The sequence below is a fragment of the Ursus arctos genome, unplaced genomic scaffold (genome assembly GCF_023065955.2).
Source record: "Ursus arctos isolate Adak ecotype North America unplaced genomic scaffold, UrsArc2.0 scaffold_36, whole genome shotgun sequence".
NCBI classification, from domain to species: Eukaryota; Metazoa; Chordata; class Mammalia; order Carnivora; family Ursidae; genus Ursus; species Ursus arctos.
Genome location: NW_026623050.1, coordinates 24,741,717 through 24,763,586, shown reverse-complemented (window position 1 = coordinate 24,763,586; position 21,870 = coordinate 24,741,717). Strand labels below are relative to the sequence as shown.

General features: G+C 37.0%; 1 protein-coding gene across 4 annotated transcripts in view; it reads left to right on the top strand.

Annotated features, from left to right (window-relative positions):
• ICE2 (interactor of little elongation complex ELL subunit 2) overlaps positions 1–14,171 on the top strand; it is a 71,074-nt gene extending 56,903 nt beyond the window's left edge. For all 4 annotated transcript variants that reach the window (XM_057306230.1, XM_026518606.4, XM_057306231.1 and 1 more), the window contains 3 exons: positions 871–921; positions 8,164–8,422; positions 11,952–14,171. In XM_057306230.1, the coding sequence (XP_057162213.1) occupies positions 871–921; positions 8,164–8,422; positions 11,952–12,074 (433 nt within the window). In that variant the 3' untranslated portion in view covers positions 12,075–14,171. The remainder of the gene's footprint in view (positions 1–870; positions 922–8,163; positions 8,423–11,951) is intronic.
• The last annotated feature ends 7,699 nt before the right edge of the window (positions 14,172–21,870 follow it).

Sequence of the window (21,870 nt, the reverse complement as noted above, 5' to 3'; positions counted from 1 at the left end):
TTATATCTCACAGCTTTCTAGAAAGGACTGGTGGGAGTATTATCCCTATTTTATATGTGGGGAAACTGGGACTTTGACTTGTTCCAGCGCATACAGCTGAGCTGGAGTGGCAGCCTTGGTAGTTAATATATTTGATTCACCATTAGGATGAGAAATTGTCCTGACTTAGACTGGTTCCATAGTTCTAGCTTTGGGCCTTGACACAATTTTTGAAGGATCTCATGTTCAGTCTTGAATTCTCTGCTTGCCCTTAAAAATGTCCATTTCTATTATAAGGACTGCCTCCTTTGAGGAGTAACTTTTTCTTTACATGAATAAAAAAGCTTTTCTGTACATTACTCATTGCCTGCCCCACCTTTCCCAATGACCAATTTTAAAATAAATTGTAGGGGGATTGAATAGATACTAAAGGGTAGAATAGATACTAAAGAAATATATCATTTCCCTTTAACTATCCTGCTGCCATTCAGTGGCTTCTCTGGTATCACACATTTGAAATACCTCTTAGTTTTTTTGGAAGCTAATTCACCACCATCTCTAAAAGGCAAACTCTTTTGCAGATTAGTTCTGCTAAAGACTTCTTGAACATTTTCAAAAGTTTATAATTTGAATATAAAATAGTGATCTCTTCACAACTGCTGTGATTCACACAGGCTAAGTACTTTATTATTTTAAAGAGAAATCAGGAAATGTTGGCAAAAATTAAGTAAACATTATAATTTAATCAATTGATTTTGGTATTCTGTGTTTTCTATTTTATATGTTTTTTTTTTTTTCTTTGTTGGTGAGGGTATTTCTCTAAGGAGCTATAATTGTTAAGAATACTTTTTTTGTCATTTAATTTTACAAGAATCTTCTTCTGTTTAATAGGATTTCAAGTTTATTTAACATCCTCCAACACATTCTAAAGAAATTGAGTAGGTAAGTGTTTTTGTTTTTGTTTTTTTTGGACATTTTGCATTGATATATGTGATTTTCTTGGGTGGAAATTCATAGAAAATTTGAATATATGCTATTAGGGGTCATAGAATGTAACCCAGAAATGCAAGATTTTTTCTTTTTGTCAAGGTTGAAATCGTGAAAATATAAATAAGAAGATCATATGATAGTATCTGGTTTCCTTGCAGTTAAATATTTTTCTGTAAGGCTCTGTCGTATTAGGTTTCCAATTGCCATGTAACAAATTACCACAAGCTTATTGCCTTAAAACAGCACAAACTTACTCTTTTACAGTTTTGGAGGTCAGAAATCCAAAATCATTTTCACTGGACTAAATTTGTGTCAGCAGGGCTGATTGTTTTTGGAGGCTCTAAGGGAGCAGTCATTTCCTTGTCTTGGTTTTCACCTTTTAGTGGCTACCTGTATCCCTTGACTTGTGACCTCTGTCCATCTTCAAAGCGTATCACTCAGATTTCTGCCCTTTATCACATTGTACCTTAATCACATTTAGAAAGCCATTAAAAGTAACGTTCAGAAGTTCTGAAGATTAGGATGTGGATATCCTGGGGGCCGTTATGGAGCCTAGCATAGCTATATTGTTTACATTTTCAGGGTAAGGAAGCAACGTAGAGCTAGTGTCCAAAAATCATTAAGTCCGTGAGAAATCTTAGAATATGGATTCTCCACCTGATGATTTATCAGACTGTTTTATTATGTGAACTTTTGTACTCCTGTTATGCCCTTACCAAAAAATAAACTAAAAAACAATTCAAGAGTCTGAGATAAAAGTGAAAAATCTCAAAGTTCTAACTCTTTTACTTATTATGCAACTAGATGTTAGTTTCCTTATTTATAAAATGATGGTGTTGAGTTCGGTGATTTCTTAGGTACTTTTCAGTCTGTGATTCTGTGGCAGAAATTCTCTTTTGTATATCGTGTTCTTCATGTGAAGTGCAGTACTTACACATGAAATGTGTCAAATGCTTTTTGAGATCTTATTATCAATATCTTAGTTTGTGTGTTCGTTTTCTACTGCACCTATAGCAAATTACCCCAAAATTGGTGTTTTAAAACAACACAAATTTATTATCTTTCAGTTCTGTAAGTATACCAGGTCTTCTGGGTTGAAATCAATGTGTCAGCAAGACTGAATTTTTTTTTTTCTGTAGGCTCTGGGTATGGTCTCTTTCCTTGACTTTTGTAAATTCTAGAGGCCACCTACATTCCTTGGCTTGTGGCCCTCTTCCTTTTTCAAAGTTTCAAAGGCAAGTTGAGTCCTCACATCACATTGTTCTGACTCCTTTCATAGTTAAATCTCCCCTCTGCTTCCCTCTCCTACATTGAAGGACTCTTATATTACAGTGGGCCCAGTAAGATAATCCAGGAAAATCGTACCACTTTAAAATCAGCAGGTTAGGAACTCTAATTCCATCTTAATTCCCCTTTGCCTTGTAATGTAGCATATTTAAAGGTTCTAGGGTTTTGGATCTAGGCATCTTGGAAGGTCATTATTCTGTCCACTATAGTTAGTATCCATCCATGTACATTCCACTGTATGGCACTTCTAAAATACTCTTTCTTGAAGTTTTACATTCTCCATGAATTCTCTATAAACCAGAGCTTTCATCATTTTTAGTGAAGGTAGTTAAAATATATGATTTTCATCAATAAAAGCTCCATCTTTGAATTGTTATTTATTCCTACTACCAAATCAATTATTACTCATTTCCTTATATAAAAATGTGAAGGTGATTGTTTCGAAAAAAAAGTTCTCCAGAGGGTAAGAATAATTCTCTAACCTCCTTTGTCAACACCTATTACTTTTCTGCTTAAAAAAATTAATGGAAATTTAACTTATCAGGCTTGTAGGCAGATGGATACAACGAAGTATGATTAATCCTTATTTTAAATGATATGGGAAAGAACTGAGATTCTCCTTAGCATCTTTGAGCTAGAGGAATGTAAAATCTTAAGAAAGCACAAAATATTAATTGTATCCTTTTAGCTCTTTATTTTGATACACTGAATTCCTTAAAACTTTCTAAGGAGAAAAGGAAAATGTAAATTTGATGTTTGACAGAAGTGATTATTGTAACAGTAGCGGATCATGATTAAGAGTATGGCCCGTAGATTAAACTGCCTGGGTTTATATCTAAGCCCTACACTCAGAACTTTGGGCAAATTGCTTAGTATCTCTAATTTCTATTTATCTATAATATGGGATGAATTATTAATATTATACCTTGAGGATTTGTTGTGGAGGATTTAATAACAAAATGGATATAAGCAGTATAACAGTAGTTAGCTCATGATAAACATTCAGTACCTATCAGCTGCTATTGTTATTATATTCTCATAGCACCTCAAATTGTATTGTGATTGTTCCATTTTTTCGTACACTTTATTTTAAGCTAAGTATAGTGAATGTACCACATTCCCTTTTATATCTCTTAATCTTTGTATTATTGGATACAAAGCAAGAGCTATGTTTGTTGAATGAATTAAGATGGTCTGTATAGGAATACTGTGTATGTACACTCATGAAATACTTTTCAGTATGTGTTGTGCATGGATTAGAGAATTAGGCAGACTATTTCCCATTAAATTATTGAATACTTAGAAATTGAGATAACAGTAAAAGTAAGTAATTATGTATCCTCAACTTCGGAATAACAATTAAAATTAGTTGTCTAAAAATCATGAAAATAGTTAAAAATAAGACTTCTTTGGAGATGTGTCATGAAAAAGGTTGCTGTGGACGATGTTGTGGAGGTTGCTGCCTATGCTCTCCTCTAGGATTTTGATGGATTCCTGTCTCACATCGAGGTCTTTCATCCATTTAGAGTTTATCTTTGTGTATGGTGTGAGAGAGTGGTCAAGTTTCATTCTTTTGCATGTAGCTGTCCAATTTTCCCAGCACCATTTTTTGAAGAGACTGTCTTTTTCCCACCGGATGTTTTTTCCTGCTTTATCAAAGATTAGTTGCCCAAAGAGCCGGGGGTCCATTTCTGGGTTCTCTATTCTGTTCCATTGGTCTATGTGTCTGTTTTTGTGCCAGTACCATGCTGTCTTTGTGATCACAGCTTTGTAGTACAGCTCGAAATCCAGCATTGTGATGCCCCCAGCATTGCTTTTCCTTTTCAACAATTCCTTGGTGATTCGGGGCCTTTTCTGGTTCCACATAAATTTAAGGGCTATTTGTTCCAGTTCTTTGAAAAATGTCATCGATATTTTGATCGGGATGGCATTGAAAGTGTAGATTGCTCTGGGTAGCATGGACATTTTAACTATGTTAATTCTTCCGATCTATGAGCATGGAATGTTTTTCCATCTTTTTGTGTCCTCTTCAATGTCTTTCAAGAGTGATTTGTAGTTTCTAGAATATAGATCCTTTACATCTCTGGTTAATTCCAAGATAACGTATGATTTTTGGTGCTATTGTAAATGGGATGGATCCTCTAATTTCTCTTTCTTCAGTCTCATTGTTCGTGTATAGAAATGCAACTGATTTCTGAGGATTGATTTTGTATCCCGCCACATTACTGAATTGCTCTATAACTTCTAATAGTTTGGGAGTGGATTCTTTTGGGTTTTCCATATAGAGTATCATATCGTCTGCGAAGAGAACAATTTTGACTTCTTCTTTGCCGATTTGGATACCTTTTATCCCTTTTTGTTGTCTGATTGTTGTTGCAAGGACTTCTAGTACTATGTTGAATAATAGTGGCGAGAGTGGGCATCCTTGTCGTGTTCCTGATCTTAAGGGAAAGGCTTCCAGCTTTTCCCCATTGAGAATGATATTTGCTGTAGGCTTTTCATAGATGGTTTTTATGAGATTGAGGAATGTACCCTCTATCCCTACACTCTGAAGGGTTTTAATCAGGAAAGGATGCTGTATTTTGTCAAATGCTTTTTCAGCATCTGTTGAGAGGATCATATGATTTTTGGCTTTTTGCTTGTTGATATGATCTATCACACTGATAGATTTGCCAATGTTGAACCACCCTTACATCCCAAGGATGAATCCCACTTGGTCATGATGGATAATCCTTTTAATGTACTGTTGGATTCTATTAGCAAGGATCTTGTTGAGAATTTTGGCGTCCATATTCATCAGGGAAATTGGTCTGTAATTCTCCTTTTTGTTGGGGTCTTTGCCTGGTTTGGGGATCAAGGTAATATTGGCCTCGTAGAATGAGTTTGGTAGCTTTCCCTCTGTTTCTATTTTTTGAAATAGCTTTAGGAGAATAGGTATTATTTCTTCTTTGAATGTTTGGTAGAATTCCCCGAGAAATCCATCAGGCCCTGGCGTTTTGTTTTTTGGAAGGTTTTTAATCACTGTTTCAAACTCTTCATAATTAATTGGCCTGTTTAAAAAATCAGTTTCTTCCTGTTTCAGTCTTGGTAGTTTATAGGTTTCCAGGAAGGCCTCCATCTCTTCCAGATTGCTTAATTTGTTGGCATAAAGCTGTTGATAAAAGTTTCTAATAATCCTTCCTATTTCATTGGTATTGGTTGTGACTTCTCCCTTTTCATTCATAATTTTATTAATTTGGGTCCTTTCTCTATTCTTTTGGATAAGTCTTGCCAGTGGTTTGTCAATTTTATTTATTCTTTCAAAGAACCAGCTTCTAGTTCTGTTGATCTGCTCTACTGTGCTCCTGGTTTCTAATTCATTGATCTGCTCTAATCTTGATCAACTGCTTTCTTGTGCATGGATTAGGCTTGCTCCTCTGTTGCTGTTCCAGCTTCTTGAGGTGAGAATATAAAAACTGCATTTTAGATTTTTCTATTCTTTTGAGTGAGGCTTGGATGGCTATGTATTTCCCCCTTAGGACTGCCTTTGCAGTATCCCATAGGTTTTGGACCGTTGTGTTTTCATTCTCGTTGGTCTCCATAAATTGTTTAAATTGATTTTTGATTTCCTGGTTTATCGAATCATTCTTGAGTGGGATGGTTCTTAGTCTCCAAGTGTTTGAGTTTCTTCCAAATTTTTCCTTGTGGTTGAGTTCCAATTTCAACGCATTGTAGTCTGAGAATATGCAGGGAATAATTTCAGCCTTTTGGTATCGGTTGAGACCTGTTTTGTGACCCAGAACATGGTCTATTCTTGAGAGTGTTCCATGGGCATTAGAATAGAATGAATATTCTTTTGTTCTGGGGTGTAGTGTTCTATATATATCTATGAGGTCCAACTCGTCGAGTATGGCATTCAAAGCTCTTGTTTCTATGTTGGTTTTCTGCTCCGGTGCTCTGTCTATTGCTGATAGTGGAGTGTTGAGGTCTCCTACTATTAATGTATTTTTATCTATATGTCTCTTTATTCTGGTTAAGACTTGGCTTGTGTATCTTGCTGCTCCCCTGTTGGGGGCATATATATTTATAATTGTCATATCCACTTGTTGGATACATCCCTTAAGAATAATATAGTGCCCTTCTGTATCTCTAACTATAGTCTTTAGTGTAAAATCCAATCTGTCTGATATGAGAATTGCTACCCCAGCTTTCTTTTGAGGTCCATTGGCATGAAAGATGGTATTCCATCCCTTTACTTACATCTCCAAATGAAAGAGAAACAAAAGGTAAAATGAACTTGTGGGACTTCATCATGATAAAAAGCTTCTGCACAGCCAAGGAAACAGTCAACAAAACTAAGAGGCAGCCCACGAAATGGGAGAATATATTTGCAAATGATACTACAGATAAAAGACTGGTATCCGAGATCTACAAAGAACTTCTCAAACTCAATACACGAGAAACAAATAAACAAATAATAAAATGGGCAGAAGATATGAACAGACACTTTTTCCAATGCTGACATACAAATGGCTAATAGACACATGAAAAAATGTTCAAAATCATTAGCCATCAGGGAAATTCAAATCAAAACCACACTGAGATACCACCTTACGCCAGTTAGAATGGCAAAAATTGACAAGGCAAGAAACAACAATTGTTGGAGAGGATGTGGAGAAAGGGGATCCCTCCTACATTGTTGGTGGGAATGCAAGTTGGTACAGCCACTCTGGAAAACAGTGTGGAGGTCCCTTAAAAAGTTAAAAATTGAGCTACCCTGTGATCCAGCCATTGCACTACTGGGTATTTACCCCAAAGATACAGACGAAGAGAAGGGCCATATGCACCCCAATGTTCATAGCAGCAATGTCCACAATAGCTAAATCGTGGAAGGAGCTGAGATGCCCTTCAACAGATGACTGGATTAAGAAGTTGTGGTCCATATATACAATGGAATATTATTTAGCTATCAAAAAGAATGATTTCTCAACATTTGCTGCAACATGGACGGCACTGGAGGAGATAATGCTAAGTGAAATAAGTCAAGCAGAGGAAGACAAATATCATATGGTTTCTCTCATCTATGGAACATAAGAACTAGGAAGATTGGTAGGGGAAGAAAGGGATAAAGAAAGGGGGGGTAATCAGAAGGGGGAATGAAGCATGAGAGACTATGGACTCTGAAAAACAAACTGAGGGCTTCAGAGGGGAGGGGTTGGGGAAATGGGATAGGCTGGTGATGGGTAGTAAGGCGGGCACGTATTGCATGGTGCACTGGGTGTTATATGCAACTAATGAATCATCGAACTTTACATCAGAAACCAGGGATGTACTGTATGGTGAATAACATAATATAATAAAAATATTATTATGGAAAAAAAATAGTAAATTCGTAAGAAACTGCCAAGCTGATTTCCAAAGCGGCTGTATCGGCAATGCAATGAGGATTCGAATTGCTCCACATCCTCGCTAGCACTTGGCATTGTCAGCATTTAAAGAAATGTTTAGCCCTTCTAATAGGTGTGTAGTGTTTTCTCATTGTGATTGTGAGGTGCATTTATCTAATGACTAAGGATGTTGAGCATTTTTTTACATTTTTATCTGCCATCCACACCACTTCATTTTGGTGAAGTATGTATTCAAATCTTTTGTCCATTTAAAGATGTGGATTATTTTCTTATTATTGAGTTGGAGGAATAATTTATATATTTGGGGTAAAAATCTTTATCAAATATATGTTTTGCAGGTATTTTCTCCAAAAAAAAAAATAATAAGACTTCTTAAATCTTATTTGGTCATAAAATATTTTTAGAGGTGGTATTCCATTCCCATAATTGTTTTGGATTTTACTAATAGATCATGGTTACAAAAATGCTGTTGAAATTGACACCATGAGCCAGTGAGTTGAAATTTCCTTGTATGATTTAGTTTGCAGGAGGGTTCCTACTTGTTGTCTCATGCAGCAGAAGATTCTTCACTCCTGATCTACAAGACCTCTGATGGAAAAGTTACTAGGACAGCCTACAATTTGCATAAAACACATTGTGGCCTTCCTGGTGTGCCTTCCAGTCTCTCAGTTCCCTGGGTCCCTTTAGATCCCAGTCTGTTATTACCATATCATATCCATCATGGAAGAATACCTTGTACTTTTCCACCTAAGTCACTAGGTCCCACACCACAACAAAAGGTAAGATCTTTTTTGCAATTAATGTTCCGTTAGGTTGTTTGTTATTCATCTATTTCATTGATAATACAATATTTCAACTTCATGTCCACATTAATTATAATATCATCTAAAAATTATATCCATGAGAAGGGTAGATAAAGTTGTATGCTTTACTGAGTCCAGTCATTGTCAGTGGAAGTTTCTGTTTTTGTTAAGTTTATAAGTCAACTAAAGAAAATTCCATTAGCTTGCCCAGTGGGAGCATATGAGTAATGCATCCGCATAGTTAAATCCCTGTGTTCTTGTGAAAAGCAAAGTTACATTTTTTTGTGATTCTTATTTATGTATACTGTTTCATTTCATTAAATATTTGATGCAATTTGCAGAAGAATACTTACAATAAAATTATGATACAATTAAAAATTGATAAGTAGGATATAGAAAAATTAAAAAGTAAGTGTTAGTAATTAGTGAATGCAGTACCTTATTAAATGTACAATAAACTGTTAAGGACTAAATTGTTTGCTAAGTATTGTATAACTCAGTATTTATTGAGTTATAATTAACATTACTGTCTTTATAGAATCCTTCCCAGAAATACCAATTGAATGGTTTTTCCTTGTCTGAAACTTTTATAAAGCCATGGCTAGAGATACTGTTCACCATGTCACTCATTCTTTATATCATATGAGATATTCCACTTTGGGTTTAGCTTTAGGAAAAGTTTTGTTCTATACAAATGAATCTGAATGTTCAGGAAATAAAAACTGAGTGTATTTTCCTTCTGTGCTGCCAAAAATCTTGGAGTCAAAATTATTGTCTGACTTCCATAATCTTTTCAATATGTGTGTCCCAGAATATCTGTCAATTGTGTATCCTGTGGATATCTTCTGTTCTTTTTTCTTTCTGTGTTATATTAATCCATAAATGTTTTCAAGTCCTTTTAGAAATAGCTGGAATGCAAAAATTGAGGATTTTTAAAAATAATTTACAGTGAATGAAATTGTTTATGTTTTTCAGTTCTTTACCCTAAATTACTTTTTGGAAGGATCTTTTTAGAAATGAGAACTCCTTGAACGGTCTTAGCTAACTTTGGCCATGAGAATATATAAATGTGGTTAACTAGTTGCTACAAATGAAAGAGTGGATGAAGTTGTTAATATTTTAAACCATCTTCTCTGCAGTTCTGGTTCGTTATTTCCAGTTTAAATTTCATTTGAGTAGTGATTTTTATAACTTATTAAGGCAAAATTTTCTTCACTAACTTAAATATAATAATTGAAAACTACTTTTGAAAGATTTATGTTCTTTCTAGGATAATGATTTCTTTTTAATTTAGAAATTTTGATTATGGTCTGTTACCTGTGACATATAATTCTGAAATACTTTGATACAATGCCGTTTGGCCACAGAGATACAAAATTAAACAATTCAGTTATATATATGCCACTGAGCAGTTGTTGATTTGTATTTTTTAAGACACTTCACACATTCAGTGCCAGGGACAAATCCTTAGTGAAATTATCTAAGACCCAGCTATTAGGTAGAGTAGACAGGTAGATAATTAATGCTTGGTTTGGGATGTTTTCAAGCCCTTGAAAATTTCTGGTGATCTCTTACATATCTCCCTACAGTCTAGCCCTGTGTTTTGTGAGAATTACCCAACCTTCCTCCCTTACTTCCTCCCAGCCAGTCCATGGGAATGGGTCTTTCTAGTCCAGTCAAGGTAAGCACAGATAGAGTTTCTAGCCTTAGCAGCAACAGGAAAAGACTAAAGCTTCAGGAAACCTAAGGAAATAAGACCCTGTATGAAACAAAAATCATCCACATATTTCATGGTGTAAAAGCTCATATAACAAATGTTACTGCCTCTGATACAATCCTTTAGTCCCTGTCCACTTGAATTCAGTTCTCATCCTCATGTAGTGCCTTAGGTACTAACCCTGAGAGATACCCCAATAGCGTCTGTGTCTGCCTCCTGCTGCATGAGGAAGAGACTAATAAGAGAATCCATTTGCTTCTATGCTACTCCTCAATCTTTCCACTTCCAGTCCTTTTGCAAAGGCTCTGCCCCCGCCCCTTTCCTCCTACAACTTCCATAATAAACATTCATTTTACACACACACACACACACACACACACACACACACACACACTTACAATGGAAGCTTCAAAATACTTTCCTCAGCGATATAGTACATACAATCCGGGTGGTCAATATAGCCTTAATAGTAAATACCGGCTGAATGGGCAGTAGTATAGATAATCTAAAAATCACAACTCTTTTCTAATCAGTGTGTTAGAAAAGTTCATTGGATTCAGACAGACACACTGGCAGACTCAAATCTCAACTGGAGTTTTTCCTTTTTGGTCCCCTGATCATAAACTAAAAAATGCCCCTGAAGAGATAACATACTAGGTTAGGGAAGCTGGAGTCTGATTCATTCTTAGTGAGCCAGTAGCCCCTTGGAGGAATGCTAATAATATGTCTGATATATTAGGAAATATGAGCGTGTTTGAAGTAACAATATCACCCATCACCACCAGGTCTTTAATTCACTGGACATGATGTGAAGAAACAAAGAGTGCAAGGTGGCCAGGGAAAATAGAGGCAGAAATGGACAGGTTCTGGGCAAATGGCTAAGGCTGTACAGCTTTTGCCCTTCTTTCTAAGGGCTGACTTTCTCCATTACCCCTTTTAAAACTATGCTCTCTCAGTGGCCAAGGAGATGACAGAATTTCCAGATCTCATCTTCAGCAGGACTGTAGTTAGCAAGGGATTGTGTCCTAAGAATACGCCTTCTCATTTCTATAGTCTGTGTGGACTAGAAAGTGAGGGTGGGCAGCTGCTTGTTCTGAGGAGTCGAATTTAAGGTAGAACCAGAACCCCAACGGACTTTCTTGCTCCCATTTCCCTTCTTCCTTTTTTCCTCTGTAGCCTCCTTCTAATTTTTTCTTCCCCTTCTTTCTCGCAAGAATCTTCTCTTTTAGTCCCTCAACTTTTCCTTTCTACTTGGGTTATTTTCTCTTTTGCCTTCCTGTTTTTCACATTTATTTTTCCCCCTTTTTCTCTGTAGATTAGTCTGTCTTTCTTACTCTTTGTTCCTTTCTCTGTTTTGTAATTTTTTTCTCCTTCTTTGCCACTTCTGACCTGTTTCCTGTATTTCCTTTCTCTCCCTTCGTATTTTTCATTTCTTCCTTTCTCCTGCCCTTCAGTGTCATTATTGCAAACACATTGCTCAAAAGTCCTGTCCTTCCATCATTTTCTAATTTAATATTTCAGCCTCTTCCAGATTTAACGCAGAGAGTGGTTTTCCCCTTCACTTCTCTCCATCTACCCTGACCTATTCCTTCCCTGATTGCTATTTGAAAGTTTTGTACCTTAAACTGTGTCAGATTAAAGCTCGTTTAGAGGCAACCAAGTAGCTGGAGATTGAAAACATACGAAGGACGATTTGCAAGGTAATTAGTACATGTATAAATAACACAGAGTTGACTGTATATAAATATGTTGTAAACATGTTAAACTATTCTTTGCTTCATCTCTTAGGTTGGTGGAACAAGAATGCCTGCACGCAGCCGCAGGAATCCAGTTTCCATGGAAACCAAAAGTCTGCCTGCTCAGCAAGTTGAAAATGAAGGAGAAGCTCCAAATAAAAGAAAAATAACTTAAGGACTCTACCATGGAAAATGAACAAAAACTAGTTGTAACAATGTTCAATTTAGAAAAGTTTGAGGGGAAATATGCCTAGAAGATCAGTGGACAAGATGAACATTTTTCTTTTAGTGTCCTTGAGAGTTCTTAGAGTGCCTTGAAAAAATGTATTGGCTATGTGAAGGAATGTTTCAGCTAAAATGGAACGTTATACTCTTAATATTGATGTTTGAGGAGCCTCTAGATATGTTTTAACATTCTCATGGCAGGGAAACATAGAGGAGAAATATTTTTATAGTAGACCTTTTCCAAAAACTGTAAATAGGAAAGTAATTTGCTTTTTTCAAGAGCAATATTTATCCTTGTGTGTTATGTTAATAATTTGAATTATATCACCAATCTGTTGAGATTGGCTCAAAAAGTTGAGTCTTGCCACTGTCAGAGATAATTTTGAGCCAGTGTAAGCCTTGCTTCTGACCCACAGTTTTTATATACTATTTTAAAATGATGATTGTTGCAAGTTAATGAAGTTAACATCTTTAAAAACTTGATGAAATTCCATTGCACAAGCCAAAAACTAAAATTAAAAATAAAAAAGTCCATGCTTCTGAAAAGTCACAAGTTAACAGTTTCTTGTTGGTCAACCATCACTTTGTTTTTTAAAAAACAAACCTGTGGTGGTAATAGGTTTGGTGATAGATCCCTCTATCTCTTGGCACAAATTTCAGCTGAGTGTTGAAATATGCTACTAAAAGCAGAGATGAGCGTGTTTTCCAGAAAAATCTCATTGTTTCAACTGACAAGGCTAATGTGTGATATGATATAAGCTATTTTTTCTCATCTATATTGATTAAATTTCCTGGGACCACATAGATGAATTTGGAAAGCTTATCATCACCGGATGTTACTGTAGCTAATTTGGACTTTAGAAGGAATGGACTTACTTAATTTTTGTGTCTCTGTCCTTTAATGTGCATTAAAAGTTTCAGAAATATGTGCATCATTTATAAAATGCAAGTTTTATAATCCAAAGTAATATCTGCTTTGTTTTTGGAATTTTTTAATGTGTTTTATATTAATATAAGAAACAAGTCCAAGAAATCTTCTCAACTATTATCAGTAACAGTTGAATATTTTTATCTTCAACTACCAAGTTTTGTTTTTTAATTTTAGTCTGTTACGAAATATTTTTAAATTAATGAATAATTATTAAAACTATTTTATATACTTTAATATAGAATTTCCTCCTCCTGCCATTCCCTTTTTAAAACATTGAGCTTTTTTTTTTAATGGACATGATCTTTTTTTTTTTTTTTAACTTTGTCCCATATTCGCATATCCCAGAAATATTTTAGTTGTGACTCATTTGGCAGTGAACCAGGGGAGAGGCAGGGATTCCCTTGGAATTTGCTCTTTTAAAAAAGCTAGACAAAGATTTCTTCAGACTTCTGAATACTGGACAGACTTGGCTTTTGATTTTTAATATTACTTTTTACTTCGTAAAACATGTGGTCTTGCAAGTAATTATTTTGAAATTATCTCAGCCATACATTTGAGTAACCCTGATAGTATATATAATTCTAGTCTTAGTTTTTTTTTTTCACTCGTGCGTAATCAAGCCTCTTTTATAACATGTATTTGATCATGTTTGTGTTTTTTCCCTTGATTTTTGGTGCGGGCATACCTCATTTTATTGCACTTTGCTTGTTGCACTTTGCAGATACTACATTTTTTTACAGATTGAAGGTTTGTGGCAACCCTGTGTTAAGCACAGTCAGTGTTGGCAAGGATTTGATGAACCTGGTCCACTTATATCTATGGTGAAGGTATAATTTACACATACCTCTTAGAAAACATTTAGTTCAATAAATGTTTTCATTTGTGTGCCACACAATCTAAAGTAGGTCCCCATTGTTATAATGTTCTTTTTTCACATATCGCAGTATTTGTTTATTTGACTTTACTGTCTTTCTTCTTGAATAGACTATATGCTATGCAAAGGCAGGAACATATTTGCTTTGTTCATGATTATGTAACAAACACGTAACCTGGTATTACTGTCTTGTAGTCGCTTAGTAAATGTAAGTTGGATGTATGAATAAATGAATGTCTAGGTATCAAGGATAGATTTTATTTTTTCCAGGAGCTCACATTCTAGTGGAGGACACAATCCTAGTATTGGCTTTTGCCCAGAAATGTGCAGCACAGGAGAGTGCATGTTAATCTTAAGAGTCACCGTGCAGCAAAGCAATGCTACACTGGTTCTGTGGGTTCACCTCTCTTCCAAGCACTGCATTAGTGCGCCATCTGCTCCAGCCAGGTTTTACCAGCACACAGATTAGCCATTTGAGGCCCTACCTGCATGCTCTTGCTCATAAAGCAATATCTACGTGGATTTATTATCACCTATAGAAATTTCATTAAAGTGGCTAGGACGGAAATCAGAGTTATAAACATTAAGGACTAAGGAGAAGGTGAGGTGGAAACAATGAAATTCTTCATTGCCAATTGATCTGAAAAACTTGGAAATGAATTAATACTTTTTTGAGCATCTACTGGATATAGTACATTATGCCAATTTCTTGGGATGTAAAGATAAGTAAGATTGGTTTCTGTCTTAAGGGTATTCTCTAATCTAGTTGGAGAGATGGATATGTGCAATTAGCTATAATACAGAGCAGAATTTAAGTGGCACAATAGTGCATTGGAGTAAGAAGAAGAGGTGCTTAGAAATAAGAGAAACTCATGGTAAAATGACCTTTAAGCTTTCTGAAAGACAAGAAAAATATTAGTATGAACAAAAAGGAGGCAGAGCATTACAGCATGAGGGGAAATCCTATGATAAGTGCTGATCTTCAAAAATAGCAAATATGCTCTTATAACAAGCATGGAGGTAAAAGAAAATAAGGAGGTGAAGAGGTAAGTTAGAGCTTAATAGTGGAAGGTATTGATTATTATTTCCAGATAGTTTGATTTGATTCTAAAAGCAATGAGGAGACATTGAAGTCTTTTTGAGCAAAATGACATCAATTTTAGGAAGCTTACAATATAAAGGATTAGAGAGAGGAAAGACTTATGGAAAGGAGGTGGTAACTCTACAAATAGCAGGTGGATAGAAAAGCTGTAGATTGGAAAGCTATTTCGTTAGCTGCTATGAGATTTGATTCTCTTCCCTGAGTGAATGTTTACCTCCTGTAACATAGAGTCACAAATAGGTTATAGACACCAGGTGTTGGTCATGGCACATGAAGTAGCTTGTGTGTGTGTAATTATGAAGTAGAGGTTCCAAAGACAACTGAAATTTTTAGCCTGAGTGCTGCCACTGACTTAAATGAAAATATTAGAGGAAGAATATAGATGGTGTAAAAAGACAAGTAGTTATGTTTTTAACCAAATGTCAGCAGTACAATTAAGGTGATGATGTCCTATGGAATCTGTAAACTGAAAATGTGGGTCTACAAATTAGAGAGAAATAGAAAGGAAGGTTGGGTCCCACATTTGGGCTGATAAACCAGGCAATTGGGGCTAGCATGTCTGGGACCACACTGGCCTTTTCTTTCCTCTACTTCCTTTACTAGGGCCAAGGGACAGGGAGTTTGGTTACATACCAGATTAACTGAGCAAATAAATACATTGAGAATAATGCAAAAGAGGAAGGCAAGACTAAACCCCGTGGTATTGGATTGGAATTGGAAGTATCAGAGTGAATTTGTGGTACTTTATATAGAGAGACGGAGAAACAGACAGCTGTGTGTATGTGTATATATGCATACATATTTCCTAATTCTGCTGATAGGTCCTAGAAGCAGTAACACTCACATAGCAATGAACACACCTAGCACCCAGATCTTGGTTTCTAAATTCCATTCTTCCCTAAAAGAAATCAGTGTTCCTTGGAGATATTATCCCAAGCGGGCAGGGAAAATACAAGATGAACGTGGAACATTGTCTTGCACCAGAAAGTAAGAAAGTGCTCGAAGAGTGACGGATGCATGTTAAAAGAACAAAGGAACTAGCTTAAAGGAGTTCTTAGATCTGGGAAAATTTGAGCATGAAAGAATGATAGTAACATATAATGCTTTAAGTAAAATAGTAATCCACAAGCACGTGTTGGCATAAATGAATAAATAAATGGGGAAGAAGGAAATACTCTGTTCGACAGTGGATTGCCAGCCAATAAACCCAGAGGGAATGATGGACTTAAATCAACTTGCAAACATTATAGAGCTAATTATTTAGCTAAGAATCCTCAAAAGATGCTAAACATGGTGAAAATTTGATGGCAAATAGGAATATTCACATAGTCTTTTTAAAAAAGATTTTATTGATTTATTTGAGAGAGAGAGAGAACACCAGCAGTTGGGAGGGGTAAAAGGAGAAGCAGACTCTCCGTTGAGCAGGAAGCCAGATGCAGGACTCAATCCTAGGATCATGACCTGTGCCAAAGGCAGACACTTAACCAACTGAGCCACCTGGTCGCCCAGGAATATTCACATTGTCTTATTAAAAAATCTCCCTAGAAGATAGTTACTATTGGGTATAACATACTTATTTGTTTACTCAATCTGGAAGAAATCTGGCAGAAACTATCTTAACTGATTAAAATTAGTATCACCAGTAATGAGACAAATCAACAATGTGTGTTTCTTGCTTCTTATACCAAGAAGAGCACATTATTTAGGTGGTATATTACTGTCTGACTCACTCAGTGTTACTCTATTTCATTTTAGAACAACAAAGGACATACGAATTCAGATTAAACAATTTGAAAGATACCACACTTCAAAACTTCTCAAAAGCATTCCACCTGTCAGCCAAAACTTGTCTGGACAAACCTGTTATTCTTCCTGATGTAGCCAAAAAAAAAAAAAAAGCCTTTTCTTTCACACAACTTCGGAGGTCTCATCATCTGCAGGTAATGTTCTCCAATGCCAAGTAAACGTAAGTCATCCACAGTTTTTCGAGTTGGTCTTTCAACAAACCTCTGCCCAACTTAGGCTCCGGAAATAAACTGTAGGGTTTTTTGGTTTAACCTGTACAACGCCAAATAAATAAAGAGGACATTGTGCCCAGAGACAGTCTTACTGCATTGTTCTCCATGAGATAATATTTAAATTTGCTCTTGAAGTTTTCAACCCGAAGTGAGAAATGAGTCCAGAGTAAATGATCAAGTGATTGCAGTCTGTTGAAAGTTAACATTTCTAGGCGACTAAGATATAGAATGTATTTTATGGAGTCTGTGTTTTAACTGTTTAGTCATGGGTCCTAACAATACACAAACAGCAGTTTTGCTAATGTGAAAAATAAATAACGGAACGCATTTTGCAAGTATAAATTCTGCCTTCTGTCCCACGAAAAGTGATGCAGATTATAGTTTCCCGAGTGCCACAACGGGCAACTGTTAAGAAGTCTCTGTCCAATTCCAAAATGCAATCTCCTAGAATTGCACAGTGAGTTCTTTTGAGTTCAGGAAGAGGGTGAGGGAAACTGAAATCACAGTGCATGAGGCTTGAATGTCTCTGTGTATGTGTGCATGGTGAGAAGCTAATGAAGTGGTGGGTCAGTCCCTAATGCAGTTTGGCTTTTTTTAATGCTACACTCCAGTGCCTGAAAACTTTTACTCTTAAGGAGCAAGGACTGTGTAACTTACTAAGTGCCTAAGGCCAAAATGTCATTTTGCATATAAGGGAGTGCTGAGTTTGCTGTCAGCCAAGCCTTCTGCCTCCCAGGAGCCTGTGCTAGAGTTAATTCACATCCAGCAGTTGGGGAAGGTTTTAGAATGTTAAGACTGTCTGCTACAACTTGGAGAGAAATATGAGAAGTTGAGTCTCAGAAGAGGGCAGCCAGATTTGGAGTTTGGTGGCATGGGGTTGGGAAGGGGGTGGGAAGTGGGGAGTACAGATTTGGTCTCAACTCCATTTGCTAAGGCTGTATCTCTCCCCGCTTTGATCTTGGGTCTTTCAGCTGTGAAATCCAGATATTTATACCCTGCCAGTATATTCTATACGTTCTAGTGGCCTCCCAATAAATAATGGATATAAAAGTTCTTTTTAAGCTGCAAGTCCCTGTGTAAATGTGAAGTATGGTCAGATCAAATCAATGAGCAATGTCATCTGAGCTAAAACTTGAAAGGAGTTTGCCAGACTGGAAGGGAAATTTCAAGCTCAGGGACAAAGTATAGTCAGTGTTCAGAGGTACCAACATGCATAGCATTGGTGTGGCTAAGACATGACCAGGGTGATTGACTGAGAGACTGTGGCGTTGTCTTGAGGTGGGAAATGAGGAGAAACTTCTTAATGGGGGGTGGCAGTAGAGATAGGCAACACAGTTAAACTTCTAACATGGAAACTGTAGGCAATATATAATATGTAGGCTAGATTGGGGGGCAGAATGGAAACTAGGGAAGTCTAAAAGCAGGGAGATCAGAGTCTGAAAGCAGGGAGATCAGGGGAGGTTATTTTTCAATCTAAACCGAAGCTTCTAGTGATCCACCTTACTTGACCACCTGTCAACCTCTGTTCTTGCAGTACCAAATAATGCCTACCACATTTGTGAGAATGTGGTCAAGCCCATGAGATGGAAGGTGCTGATTTTAAATCTGCTGGAGTTGAACAAGTCAGAAATGGAGTGATAAGTACTGCAGACCCTCACGCAAGCTGGGGCAGGTCCCTCTCCTCCCTCCACAGCCCAAAGTTAAATGGAGTAAGGGTTCCTTTGCAAAAATTATTCTTTGGAGAATTAACTCTAATTATATCATTTGGAAGTACACTCTAAATCTGGAAAAAAGGTTGGTATCCTCCCAAGTAAGTCGCTTAAAAAAGAATGGTTAACTCTTTAAATGTCCCTTTTACCTAGTTGGTCTCTTTCCCAACCTTTAAAGAAAACTGGACTCTGGGGTATAAAAGGGAAAAATAAAATGAGCCCAGTAGCTGAGCCCGGAAGCCCAAACTGAAACCTAAGTTGCCCTCCCTATAGAGACTTGAGGGTCAGAGTAAGTCATGCCATGAGCTCCTCCTCAGAATATTTTGATGTTTGTGTGATAATTATGTTAATGTTTAAAAGTTTAACATGGATACTACAGCCTTGAATGAGAAAATTGGCTTACCCAGTTAAAACGAAATACGTAGACCAGGATTGCCAGCCCATGTGGGTCTCAGGCCATGCCTCCTGCCCTTCATTCCTTTTCAGTTTGATATCTGAAAAGGGTATGAAGGCTTCTTGTATTTTTTTTCCCCACAATACAAGGCAGGTAATTTTATTATGTACATAACTTACGAACAGACTAATTCGTTAAAAGACTGACAGAAGCAATGTTAATGGTTCTGAGAAAGGATTTCCGTTTATGAAGGAAGAGTAGCTGCTACTCCAGGAGAGTGGCCAGCCCTTGTGAGGAGTGGCGGCAAGGGTCTCTAGATACACTGAGTCCACTAACTGTGTGCCTTTTCTTTTTTTCCTCTTCAGCTGGGTGGGGTCATGTCTACATTTGTACCTGCTATCCAGAATACTCAACAATGCCACTGGCTCTGAAAAGGGACTGATGGTTTCAATCCATTTTGATAGAGACCTACATGATGCCAGTGTCATTCGTGGGAAACTGTAGCCAGCTTGGTTGGCTATTTTCTTGGCCATGGAGTATTGGTTTTTGAAGCTCTTTCTGATGTATAAGCACCTTATCCATAGGTATGTCATTATCGAAGATTCCATTTCAGCCCACTATATTTTTGGATATTTTTTCTTTTTTTTTTTTAGATTATTTATTTATTTATTTATTTGACAGTGAGAGAGAGAGCACACACGAGCACATGCACGAGCAAGGGGAGCAGCAGGCAGAGGGAGAGGGAGAAGCAGGCTCCCTGCTGAGCAGGGAGCCCGACACGGGACTCGATCCCAAGACCCTGGTATCGTGACCTGAACCGAAGGCAGATGCTTAATGACTGAGCCACCCAGGCACCCCTATTTTGGGATACTTTGACCAAAAAAAGTACCTTTAAATTGTATTACATGATTTTGAATATTTGGTATCTTAGGAACTCCAAAAATTTTATTGGACTGATATCCACTTCAGACATCGTATCAAAATGATCAAACTTCCTTAAAACCAGAAAATCAATACTGTTGATTCCATCACATAATGTAACCAAATGAGGTCCTATTCATGACTTCATGTATTTTTAACCCCACTTGAAACGCCTGCTATCCTCTGCCCACTTAGTCATGAGCCTTGGCTCAGAATGACTTTAACTCTTGCTTAGAACTCCTCTCGGTTGACCAAGATTTGCCTTAGGCTCGAGGGAAATAAGTAGAGGAGTTCCAAAAATATTTTCAAATTTTCACATGAGTGACTCTTCCTCTTTACCTGTTTTTATACCAGTATGGTTTGTTTAAAAACAAAACAAAACAAAAACAGTTACCCCTCTACACGGACGCTGTCCACAGATATAGAATACATTGGTGTATGCTTCATTTCCTCTCCTATGGTTTCCCAATGACTTCACATAACTATGAGTAACTGAATGCATTGGCCAAGACAATGTCTTACTTCCTTTCTCTAATGGTCAACTGCCCTTGACAGAATTAGTCATTCTCTTATTGGGTTCCCCTGCACTTTGATTTCATTTCTGATACATTTGTCAAATTATAATTACTTATTTACCTCTACTAGACCTTGAGGTCAGAGTTACCATGTTTTTGCCTATTAGGCATCTGCTGAGCAGTCCTGCCCAGGTGCCTGGCATATGGTGAATACTCAGTGTTTGTTAAATTGAGTGCATTTGTCTTGAGAGTTCCTTGATTTTTTTTTTTTAAGATTTTATTTATTTATTCGACAGAGATAGAGACAGCCAGCGAGAGAGGGAACACAAGCAGGGGGAGTGGGAGAGGAAGGAGCAGGCTCATAGCGGAGGAGCCTGATGTGGGGCTCGATCCAGTAATGCCGGGATCACGCCCTGAGCCGAAGGCAGACGCTTATCCACTGTGCCACCCAGGCGCCCCCTAGAGTTCCTTGATTTTTATAGTTAGCTACTGGCAGCTTTTCCGGAGACATGGGTGATCAAAACCAACTAGGCATTTATCTGTACTACATTAAGCATTTTATCAATTTCATAGAGAAAGATGTGTAAAACATTTGATGAACGAAAACGTTCATGTAATTGTTATTTAAAGAGGTGAGATCGGGGCACTGGGTGTAGTGATACCTCCTGGGAACAATTTCTGAGTTAGGAGTATTGTGAGTTATAGTTCTTGCATTCTCTGACGATCGTAGTAGTTTTTCTTAGATTCCTTCCTTTTGAGCGACAACATAACCTGAATATTAGAATTGTTTTCTTTACCCCACCCTAGTTGCTATAGCTGATGAATCATAGAAACCAGAGAAGGAAAAGACCAGTGAAATCATCTGGTTCATCTCCAAATTAGGGAGTGGAGCCTTGGGATTTGGGGAAGACTAACCTCTCATTTAAAAAGAGAAAAGAAAAAACTGCAACTAGCACTGCTTAGAGCAGCGCACCCATCTGTTCGCCTTGTGCTTCTAACAGCTTCCTGAGCTCTACCCTATTAGAACGCAATCAGGAATTCTTTTCAAGGGCCCCAGGAGCACCAGATGCCGAAGTGTTAAGGAGTTGAACTAAAACGGTACTGCCTGAGTAATAAAGTTGGATTACTTTATTATTTATACTATTACAAACAATCCAGAGATTGTTTTCACGGAGTCTTAAAGAATTTGAAACTCTGTTTTAGCAAGACCCTCTAAATGTAAGAGCTAGCAAAGACTTTACAGATGATCTGGGCCAACGCGTGTAGTCCCCGGATGCAGAAA